The sequence below is a fragment of the Quercus robur genome, chromosome 4 (genome assembly GCF_932294415.1).
Source record: "Quercus robur chromosome 4, dhQueRobu3.1, whole genome shotgun sequence".
Lineage (NCBI taxonomy): Eukaryota > Viridiplantae > Streptophyta > Magnoliopsida > Fagales > Fagaceae > Quercus > Quercus robur.
In genome coordinates this window covers 61,288,607-61,301,058 of record NC_065537.1, presented here as the reverse complement: position 1 = coordinate 61,301,058, position 12,452 = coordinate 61,288,607, and the positions used below count along the sequence as shown (strand labels likewise).

Sequence of the window (12,452 nt, the reverse complement as noted above, 5' to 3'; positions counted from 1 at the left end):
AAAAAAATAGTTTAAAAAAAATGGTTCGAGTTTGGGTTGGGTCGCGAGTTGGGTTGTGTTGACCCGCAAAAAACACGGGTTGGGTCATGGGTCAACCCGTTTTTGTTTCGGGTCAAAAAAATGGGTTTGGGTCAAGTATTTTTCTGGTCTGGTTGGGTCAAGTCAGAAAATTCTGACCCATTTTGCCATGTCTATATGCAACCTTACTATTCATCGGTTGTAAAGAAATTTTTATTTATTTTTTTTTTTTTTTGTGTGAAGAGAAAAAGATAGTGGGAGGAAAGAGAAAGAGAAGAGAAGAATACTTTTTTATTATTTTATTAGTTAATTTATATCATTTTATTGGGTTGTAATCAAAAATAAAAACTGGGAGTAGGGTGAGTTATAAAATAATTTGGTAAAATAGGTAAACTAGTGTTTGAGTATGCAAAAAATATATATTTTTTTGCATTCTCAGATGCTAGTATTCTTATGCGTTTGTGTTAGAACCCCTTTCTCTGTGCTTGCTTCTAAAAAAAAAAATTTAAAATAAATCGCTTCTTAAAAAAAAAAAATAATAATAACATCACCGACCCTGCCATGAAGTGGCAATAATTATTCTTTAACCAAAAAAAAAAAAAAAAAAAAAATTCTTACAAGGTACAATTACTGATTTTTTTTTTTCTCAGTTAGTTACTAGTATTAGTTTCATTATATATAGGCGTCAATGTTGGCTGGCACAATGACAAAACAATTGACCGTAGATGAAAAGGTGCTGTATATAATACTTGAGGGTGGCTAGCACAATGACATATATGCCACAAAGTGTTTTACAAAAAATGTGCAAACGAATAAACACCTCATCTTCTAAGTTTATGAAAATTATTCTGAAGGAATAATGTCCACAAAAACTTATTTCTTTTATAGGTTAATTACTTACTTTTACCAAAAACAATTATCAACAACTTGCTTTAACTTATTTCTACGTTGTACCTTCCTCCAAAAAAAAAGAAAAAAAAAAAAAAATTCTACGTTGTACGAATTAGTGACTAGTAGTAATAATAATGAGAGATGTTACGTCCAAATATTTTTATAATATTTTCACAACAAATCATAGGTGGTTAGTTATTATTGGTTCAAATTTGAACCTAACACTAAGATTATTTTTTTACTGCAACAATAATAACCAGTAACAATATAATACTTAAGATTTATTGTAAAAATATTGTGAACATATCATTTCTCATAATAATAATAATAATAATAATAATAAGTATTTTACTAATGTGTGTCCTAAGAACATATAATAGTAAACCAATTTTAGAAAAAATTTATGGAAAATTGAAAATTTTTTAATAAAGCTTTTCTAAAAATGGTTTTTTTAACATCACCGACTCTGCCAAGAAGTGCCAATAATTATTCTTTAACCAAAAAAAAAAAAATTCTTACAAGGTACAACGTTCACCGTTTCAAAATTACCAAACCGAATCAATTAGAATAAAAAGAAGAGAAAGCATCCTTATTATTCTGTCTCTCCCAAAACAAAAAGGAATAAAACATCTCTCTCTCTCTCTTTCTCTCTGAGAACAATGGCAAGCAGCAGCATCGTCGAAGAAGAGGAAGTTGCGGCAGAAGTAGAGGCGGTGCAAGCAGTGTACGGAGACGATTGCGTGGTTCTCCAATCCTACCCTCCTCACCTCCACCTCCTCCTCAAGCCTCGCACCGCCGATGTCACCTCCCAACAGGTCTCTCTCTCTCTCTCTATACTATTTTCTGTCTCTGTTTGGTTGCCCAGAAAACGATGGAAAGTAAAATCAAAACCCAGGAAAGATAAAAGAAAAACCGTCGAAATCGAATCAAAGGACCACACCTTTTGCTTTACCCAAGTTGTTGTATCAATGGAAAAAAGAAAAAAGAAAATCTAAAAATCTAAAAATTTTGAATTTTGATTGCTTAATTCTAATTAAGAAAATACTTAGCTCGAGGTAGATATTCATGGGTTCTTGTCTTTGATAGATGTGTATGATTAATTCTACTTGAACTGTCCTTATATGGGTTGGGTTCATGGTGTAAGTTTAAGCAATGTTACACCAATCAATATTTTTTTTTATATATAATTTGATGTGGATTTTGACAAATCTAATAGTCATGGTACAACCAGTGGTTTAAATTCAAGTTTTTGTAGTTTAAAATAATGCATCAAAGATGAGTTTATGGATTAAATAGTAATTAAAGTCTGATTCACACGAAATTTGGCATGCGTGTTAAGAACATAAAGAACATGTAATCTCACTGGATTGATTTTAGATTGCTCTTTACTCTGTGTGAATTCGAATTATTAGGATTCTGTACTTAATGTGTTTATTGTACTCATGAATGAATAGATACATGCACATAGTGATATTCTAGTAGATAAGCCTGTTTTGACCAGTGTTGTTAAAAGAGCGCTTAAGCGCAAAGCGCAGAGCGCGAAGCCCTTGGGGCTTTTCCCTCTAAAGTGAAGCGCCCTCACAAAAGCGTGCTTTAAGCACGCTTTTATGAGCTTTTTTATTAAGTGCAAAGCGTGCTTTTTTGAGCTTTTTGTAAATTTAAAAAAAAAAAATCCTGATTTGATTTTTAGCTATTAAATCTAAATATGTTTGATATAAGCCGTTGATTTAATATATAAAAACTAATAGTGTGGTGTGCTACCATACACCTAAGCCTATGTCTTTAGATATTTTTGAACTTTTAACCACAACCACACAAACAAACACTAAATCAGACACTCACGAAGATAACATTACTTAACATTCTAGTACTTTTTAGCCTTTGCCTTCTTGGTTGTATACTTCTATTTTGATTCAACCATGTTTTGTAATCATGGCCATCAAATATCATGGTTGCATATATTTTGTAAAGCACAATAGAATTATATAAATGTTATATAAATTATATAAAATGTTTTATTGTAATTTATATGATTAATTGATCACTTGATTGTTGTATTGATCATTAATATATATTTTTTTAATTTATTAATTTTTTTTTTAAATGTGCGCTTCACATCGATCAGGCTCGTGCTTGCGCTTTGTGCCTAGGCTCTAGGAGGTCTTTGTACTTAAGTGCGCTCAGTGCTTTTAACAACACTGGTTTTGACTACAAAGTTTGATGGGTTAGTGTAAGAGTTTAGGTGATTCGTGTAAATTTTTAATTTTTAACAATCCATCATAATTGTATGTGTGTTTTTGGATTTTGAAATGTATTGGAAGGACTTAGGATTTATGCCAAAGGTGGCTTTGGTGCTATATTTGACCACTTGTTACTATATTCAAATAATAGTGTAAATTATTTGTTTGCTTTATTGATGTTTTGTTCTTTAATTGGTATGATTTATTTTATTGTATACGGCCTTTAATTTTTGTGGCAACTTTGTTTCTTATTCTTGCAGTTTGTGGAGGCAGTTATTGGGTTACGGGCGGGTTCCCAGGTATATCATAGCTTATTCACACTCTTGAGAATGCTTCATAATATTATATCGTTTCCTTAATGAATTGCATGAATTTAATTGGGGGATGCTTCATAATGGTAGTGATTTTGTAAGTATATAATATAGTTAGGAAGAATGTTATGGGTAGAAGCCTTATATATTTTGTGGGGGTTTCATGGTAGCTATATATCTGCCTGCATAATGATCTGTGAAAACAGAATATATTTTTCTTTATTGGTTAAATTGAATAACGCCATTAAGTTTTAGTGATTTATAAAAATGAGAAAGGAAATTTGGTTTATTGAAATATTTTCTCTAGTTTGGATATGGTTTTCGCCTGTGCATTGCATGAACCTATTAATTGTATTTGTTTATAAAAAAGGACTATTTGGAATACACAGGGTGGGTAACCAACCAATCTTAAACATAGTATATGCTATTTTTTTCCAGCCTTGATTCATTGCTTTGATATTATTGTGAGAATACATAATTGTCAAATCTCATTTTAATGTTTTTGCACTGGTCATTTTCGTCTAGCTAGTTATCATGTAATGTTGTCAACTTCCTCACTAACTTTGCCTATATCTTGTGGCAGTATCCAAAGGAGCCACCACATATTGATCTCATAGATTCTAAGGGTCTTGATGAGCAAAGGCAAAAAGAGCTAATGACTTGTATACAAGACAAAGCATGTGAACTCTCCTGTTACTTAATGCTTGTTGCACTCTGTGAGGTAACTATTGCACTACTCATCCAACAAAATTTTTTAAGGATGTAAACATTGATATAGGTACTCTCTCTATATTGTCAACACAAATGTGGGTGCAATTGATAGAGGCAAGTATTAGGTGCATAATACTGATAGTGGTAAATACACACCCATAAACACAGGGACATGTGCATCAGACATTTGATATGTTTTCACATCCTTAGATATTTTGCTGAACTTTCTAGGAACTTGAGTTGGAGTTTCATGGATTATTTATTGAGCCAAGTCTGTCTGAGGGTTACATTTTCCTTGGAAGGCTGGCAGGCAAAGCGGCAAACCATTTTCCTATAATGCTATTTTCTCCCCTCCTTTTGCTTGAAAGTGTCTGAATATACTTTATTTATGAACTCTTCATAGCCCATCTGTATTTTGCTGGAGAAATTTGTTTTTTCTTTTGTATGTTTTTTCATTATTTGTTTTTGTCTTCTTGAAGAGATGATTTGATGCGGGACATATTAGAAACCTGTCTATGATTGATCATTTTGCAGACTTTAGATCTAAGGACTTATAATTTTAAGGTTTGGAAGGATGGAGGAAGGATGTAGGGTTTATTGGTTGATAATGAGTTATAGAGGCTAAGATTTGGAAAGAGTATTACATTTGATTTATGGTGAAAAGGCTATGGAAAATAATTAGGGGGAAATGATTTGTGATTGCAAAGATGGACAAGATGGATATTTTTTAATTTTATTTTTGGGCTGTGAATAGTACCACATATGTGATAGTGTGCAGAAAAAGAATATATGAGGAGAGAGAGTGCACCAAGCCATCTTGTGCAGCATTCAAACGCTTAGTTTTACACTATCAAGTTTAAAATTCTTTGAGCAAAACTGAATTTTTTTCTTGAAAGATATGCTACTTCCCGGTTGAGCTGTTAGACTTAGATGGTAAATCTGTGTAGGTTTGTGGACATGGGTTCATTGGTGTTATATCTGCCATTTCGTAATTTTTTGAGTTTGAGTTTGTTAATACAAGACCTAGATGTGTTTGGATTGAGATGTGTCATTTGAAAGTAATCTGTTGAATCGTCCATAGCTATAATAAATATAGGTCAAAAACTGGGATTTGTGGTGCTGTTTTACTCAATGTCAAAATTCACTGCAATACTGCATAGATTTCCTATTTTGCATTTTTTTTGTAGGTATTTTCTTAAATATGGTTATTCTAGATTTAGTAGTATGGGGGCTGTTTTTCTTACGTTAGTCTTTTATGGGCATATGAGGTACTTATTGAGAATTTTACTTATAATCAGTATGAATCAAGAGTCTTTAGAAGCATTTGTTTTTACACAATAGAGATTCAGAGTTTGATAATAGAAGACCAAGTTTTTTGAGCGTTGTTTAAAGAGCAGCCCCAATAAGATTACTTTTTTTCTTTACTTCCCTCTTTGTGATCTAAAAATTTCCCTTCTCACCCAATTAAAACCCTTCAAATGTCTGTAGTTTATCCTTGCCTCTTGCCATTGAACAACCTGTTGAATCAATTTCCTGCAAATTTCATTCAAATGAGTCGCTCATCTTTTCCATAATCAAACCGTTATGATTCATATTCAATCTATAGACTCTAGGTTGTTTCCTCCATTCTCCTAACCCTAAAACCACACGTTTTTAAATCTTAATCCCAACAATTTGATACAAGAAGTATAGAAAAATATTTATTTTAATTTAGTGTTATTTAATTGTATTTTTTTATTTAAGGTATAAGTAGTTAATTAGAGGTTTATTAGTATTTTTATTTAATTTATGATAGTCAAAGGTCTATTTGCAATTCAATAAATGAGATTTCCCAAGTCATTTGGAATTAGTTTGTAAGCCAAAACTTATAAAAAAAATATGGTTTACTTATTCAATTAGAATTAGAATTAGAATTAGGGTTTTCCTATGTCAATTTGAATTAGGGTTTAGTTTTAGTAATCATTTTTTATTTATTTATAATTAATAAAGATTTATTGATATCAAAAAAGAGACACCCAAGTTCACAAGGAGTATACAGGGGTGTACGTATGAAATACAAAAAATTCATAAATCAAGTAAATCCAAAATTGAAGAAAAGGATTGGTTTCTCCACATTGACAACTAGTCCAATAAGGTTCTAAAAAAGAATAACTTGAGATTAGGCATAGAACGCTCACTATCTTCACAACACCTACTATTTCTTTCCTTTCAAATACACCACATCAAACAATGAGGAACAATGATCTGTATATATCCATTATGATGACAACCAAACAGACCTTGTCAACGAGCAAGAAGCTCAATAATGGACTTTGGCAAAACCCAAACATGCTCCAAATAAACCAAAAACCATAGCTCGTAGATCCATAGCAACGGGACAATGAAGGAAGAGATGGTCAATAGTTTTACTATTACACTTGCACATGTAACACCAATCCAAAATATATACCTTTCTTTTCCTTACATTGTCAATTGTCAGACTTTTCCCTCAAGGCAGCAGTCTATATAAAGAAAGCCATTCTAGAAGGAACCTTCCGCTTCCAAATGCTCTTTCAAGGGAAAAAATGATCACTATGGCTAGTTAAAAGACAGTAATATGCACTAACCATAAACCCCTTACTCTTATCAAGTAACCAGCACCTCTTATATTCCTCAATCCCCCTTATTGGAGTGCCATAAATGGTGTCCATGAGGCTCGACAAAGCTTCCAATTCCCAATCATGCACAGCCCTAAAAAAATGTATATCCCAATGAAGGACTCTGTTGGTGTAGTTCATAAAATCAGCCACACTTGCCTCCTTGTTTTGGCAAATCCTAAATATTTCGAGATAGCAGTCAGCAAGAGAAGACGTTCCACACCATTGGTCTAGCCAAAACTGCACTTTTGATCCATCTCCAACTTCATACAAGATAAATTGAGACAAAGAGGGCCACCCCTGTCTAATATTTTTCCACAAATTGACTTCATAGGGACCAAACAGAGCTAGGACACCAATCACCCCATTCACATCCATACTTCACCTCTATCACTTGTTGCCAAAGGGCATCCATTTCTTGCCCAAATCTCCACAACCACTTCCCTAATAAAGCTACATTAAAAATTCTCAGATTCCTAAACCCCAAACCACCAGAAGAAAGTGGAGCACAAATAGTAGCCCATTTAACAAGATGAAATTTGGGTTCACCCCGTAGGCCACCCCATGAAAAGTTCTATTGAAGTCTTGCAATTCGGTTAGCTATTAAAGCAGGGATAGGAAATAGAAAAAATAAATAAGTAGGTAGATTTGAGATATTGCTTTTAACTAAAGCGACTCTACCTCCCTTGGATAAATATAATTTTTTCCAACCCACTAATTTCCATTCCACCTTCTCCAAAATTAGATTCCATATTGTCTTATCTTTGAATTTTTCACCCAAAGGAAGACCCAAATATTTCATTGGAAGAGAAACTTACTTACAGCCTAGGACAGCCACCAATAACTCAATGTTAAGAACCGCCCCCATAGTTACCAATTCAGACTTACCTAGGTTTATCTTCAAGCCCAACACAACCCTAAACCAAATGAGCACCAGGCGGACTATCAACATTTGATCAAGGTCAGCATCACAAAAAATTAGGGTATCATCAGCGAAAAGGAGATGAGAAACCACCAAAATCTTCCTTCTGAATCACCTACATGAAAACCTAACAGGTAACCTTCATGGATAGCTTTATCCAACATTCTACCTTCATGGACAGCTTTATAGTTTTAGTAATCTATACAAGCACAATATTGTACTATTAAGTAGATAGACTACAGTTTGATTGATAATGAAATTTATCTTGGAATGCCTCCAATGGTCTGGTGCTGACTTCCTAGAGTCAATATTATTTTTTGTAATTCTATAATTGGGATTTCCCAAGTCATTTAGAATTAGATTTCCTTAGTCAATTAGAATTAGGGTTTTCCTATGTCAATCAAAATTAGGATTTAATTTTAGAATACTCTATAAGTGTACTCTTTTGATGATAAACTACAGTTTGGTTGATAATTTCTCTTGGAATTCTTCCAATGGTTTGGTATTGACGTTGGCTAACACTAGTTGTTGACTTCATGAGGTTCCCCTTGCTTGCCATTGACTTCATCCGAACCTAGGTGCTGAATTCTAGGTTATCTATCTTTTATTTTTCTGTTCTTCAGATTTTTTTGTTGCATCATTTTGGTTTTTTCCTACGTTACATTGGCATCATAGGGAGAAATTGGACGGAGATTCTTTTGACTGATTGTTGGGAGATTTTCAAATTTGTCGTACATCACAGTGTTGATGTTTTAGTTGGACAACAGAACCTAGTAAGAAATTAAAATTTGTATAGTGTTGTGATGATTTGAAGAGTACATCTTAAAGAAAATTACTTTGAATTGTTCCCATAACTAAAAGTGCCCATATTGCGAAGAAATTGTTCAAGAAGATATAGTTAGAAATTCACATGGGCGATAGAGGTGTGGTTTTTCCCTCCTCCCCCCCTGGTTGTGTTATTGGGTTCTAGACTTTTTATTGTCTTAGTGTATTTATATTGGCAACTTCATTACTGGTAGCATTTTGCAGTATGTATTTGGTCAAGGGGGGTAATAAAAAAATTCTTAGAGAGTTATCTCTCAAACATTGTGATTTTAGTTGGATATGTTAATTGAAATTGTTTCATGCCTGACCATGTGATCAAAAAGTTTCTGTCGGGTAGACACTAAATTGCCAAACCCAGAATTTTGTCTCTTTTTTTTAATATAGATTGACATAAATTTGCTAAACAGGGATATATTAATATGTTTTTCTAGGAAGCGGTGGAGAAGCTCTCTATCATGAATCACCCTGATGGAGACTGTCCATTGTGTTTGGATCCTTTGGTTCCAGAAGATGAGCAGAGTAAAAGTTTGCCATTTATGAAGTTAATGTCTTGTTTTCATTGCTTCCACAGGTAGGCCTTTTTTCTTTTTCTTTTGTCAAGCTGATATCAGAAATAGGTTTCAATAGCTAATTTTCTGCTTCATTTGTTAAAATTATGCAGTGAATGCATTATTAGGTGGTGGGATTGGCTCCAAACTGGAAAGGAAACTCATGCTAGTGATTCATCTAGTGTAACCATCCGTCCTAGCCGTTTCAAGGGAAATGAAAAAGGTATACTTGGATCAGTTTGATGGGAGAGCAATCTTTTCATGGGCGATGGATGATCTCTCATTTTCCTTTTATCATTTATACTCTGAAATTTAATTTCCATGGCTTAAGATAATATCTTTGGTACACCAATGTACTTTGGCTCAAAAGGCACTTCATCCCTCAACAAGAATGGGTGGAGGATGAGGTTGCGGGTTCAAAACCCATTGGGTGTGTCATGTGTGTAACTTACGAATAAATAAAAAATGTAGCATCTCTTGTATGCACTGTCTGCCTTTGGTTTTTGGGGATGGGGTAAAAAAGAGAGTAATTTTGCTCGACTTAGGGGACTGGCTTCCCTTTTCCACTTTTTTCTTGCTTTGAATGATTCATATTATTCTCAGTGGTGATGCATGGTGTCTGCCTTTTGCATGTGTCTCATGTATATGGACTGCTTCCCTTGGGTGACTTGGTTATCATATGTTTTAAATTGTATTCATAATTCTGTTGCCGATGCCCTTGTCTCGCATGCTTCATAGGTGACAAGATGAGCAAAACTTAGGGTCCATTTGGTAGAGGAGTTTGAGTAATGTTGTTTGAGTGTTTTTGATATATGTGTGAGTGAAACAGTGTATGAAAATGTGTGTAATGTTGTTTAAAATGTCAAAATGTGTGTTAGAACACACCTACCAAACTGGCCATTAGTGTTTTTAAAGGTTTCATATTATGTGTATTGTTCTGATTTTTAGGGATTTTAATTTTGCCTGTGATATTGATTTCTCATTAGTGACCAATTAATTTGTTGTTAGACATACATGGAGCTTTGGAAGAGAGAGAGGGAACTTGCCCAGTTTGCCGCAAGGTTTTTCATACCAAGGATTTTGAGCATGTACTTGACTTGGTTGGCTCTCATTCTGCTCAATTGGTATGTCAATTGGTATAAATTTAGTACATGCCTGTGTGTGCGTGTTTATATATTTGAATTATTGATGTTAGAATTGTGTGGTTAAATGATTAAATCTACCATTTCCGGAAAGCTCGTGTTAAATTACCGTCTCAAAAGCTTAAACTTTTAGGAAATGGTGGATTTAATTATTTAATCACACAATTCTAACACTCCCCCTCATGTGTTAGCTCAAACTCCTTTTTAATAGGTGAGGCCCAACACGTGAGATTTTAAATGGGAGGTAGAGTAGAGACAGGGATCAAACCTAGGACCTCTTGCTCTGATACTATGTCAAATTACTGATTCTCTCAAAAGTTTAAGCTTTTAAAAAATGGTGGATTTAATCATTTAACCACACAATTCTAAAATTTGACTCTGATGTAAAGAGAAAAGGGATTCAAATAGATACTTGCTCAATCACCATAGGACCAAGCAGCATCAGCCTTGTGTACTGTAATGTTATTTTGTAGGAATGATAATTTTTATTCTCGTAGTTTTAAGTTATGGAAAGATTTGAACTTTTGATACATTTAAGAACTGATTACAAAGGAAAATACTGCACCATGTCTATTGGGGTTGGTGTGTGCTGACTTGATAATAGTTATTATGAAACAAAATAGAAAATAGTGGACTGCAGATTTGAATTAAATTTGATTTGATTTTTGAGGCTATCTACCCAAGTAAAACTACGAGTAGTCGATAGGGAGTGTGGAATAGGTATCTACTCTTTTGATGTATTGAGTCTGTTGACTTCTTAAGTATTACCCAAGTACCAGTTTTGCAGCACTTTCATTCAATGTGTCCCAAGTAAACTGGATAATTTGGCAATTTGTTAACATGAACTCCAAATTCATATTTGTTGGGTTATTGTCTCGTTTATTCATGTTTAATAATTCACTCGGTCATATATATCAAATGCTAGTGTCTTAGTGTTACTGACTTTGTTCTTTGATTTTAGAATCTTGATGAAAATGAAGTAGATGACAATGAGAAACTCCTTCAGTCTAATTCAGAGATTGAGAGAAGAAAAAAATTTGAGACCACACTAAGGCTGCAGCAAGAAAACAGTGGCTTATTTGAGCCTAAAAGAAGTATTGTTGTCATGCCTGGTATGTTTCTTCAACAACCTATTGCATCTAGTTCCACTATTTCAACTGAAGAATCTGCTGAGCAAGAAAGAAGCATCCCCCAAGTCACCTCCGAAACACACGATAGTGGTTCCTCGAAGGTGCCGAGTACCAGTTCTAACAAGCATACTGGAATGAGGAAATCCAGGCCACGGAATCCAAGAAAACCAGCCAGACAGCCAGTGGCATCACCCAACACCAGGTCGAACAAAGAAGTTGAGCAACTAAGAAGAGCTCCTGCAGCCACTTTGGAAGCACATTCTGTTGGTTCCTCAAATGGACCTAGCACCAGTGAACACAGGATCTCTGGCTTGAGGAAGCACAGGTCATGGAATTCAAGAAAACCAGTTGAGCAGTGGATTAGAAAAGAGAATGCTACAGCAGAGTGACCAATTTTTGTGGTTAATATGTTCTTGATTCTTTTTTATGTTTTATTTTCCCACCATAATTATCATGTATTAAGCAAAAAGTTTTACATGAACCAACAGATGTAAAAGATAAAATGATAAAATCCAGAAGAAAGAATGAAAGAGAAGTTATAATATGTTTCCCATCTAGTGAGGTTTATGCCTGATATAATCTTGCTTTTTGGACCCATTAAAGAGGGTGGAATTCGAGGTTTGAAATCCAAAAAATTTGACATTAATCCGCGTACTCTCCACTTCCCATACCACAAATAAAGTAAAATCACAATGTCAAGCCTAGAATCAAATATCATTGCGGTTACTTTAAGGTACAAGATTAACTTTCTAAACCTGTGTTATTCAAAATAACAGTAGATTGATTTGTCATTTTATCGGGCAAAAAGTGAACAAGTGAACGCATGTGTTTGGTAAGAATTAGCATGTGTTTGGTAAGAATTAGCATGTGTTTTCATTGAAGTGATGTTCATGTGATCATCATTCAGTGAAAGTGACGAGAGTTTAAATAGTCAAATTTATAGGATATAAGAGTTTCATGTGGTTGTTTTTATTCAATGACAGTGATGGAAGTTTAAATAGTCATTTTATCCAATGACAGTGACTGAAGTTTAAATAGTTAAATTTATAGTATATAAGAGATTCGTGTGATTATTTTT

General features: G+C 33.9%; 1 protein-coding gene across 1 annotated transcript; it reads left to right on the top strand.

Annotated features, from left to right (window-relative positions):
- Positions 1-1,503: 1,503 nt before the first annotated feature.
- Positions 1,504-11,931, top strand: LOC126723226 (uncharacterized). Its single transcript, XM_050426546.1, has 7 exons — positions 1,504-1,724; positions 3,410-3,448; positions 4,044-4,181; positions 8,986-9,125; positions 9,216-9,325; positions 10,111-10,226; positions 11,206-11,931. The coding sequence occupies exons 1-7, from the start codon at positions 1,569-1,571 to the stop codon at positions 11,761-11,763; spliced, it is 1,257 nt and encodes a 418-aa protein (XP_050282503.1). The 5' UTR covers positions 1,504-1,568; the 3' UTR covers positions 11,764-11,931.
- The last annotated feature ends 521 nt before the right edge of the window (positions 11,932-12,452 follow it).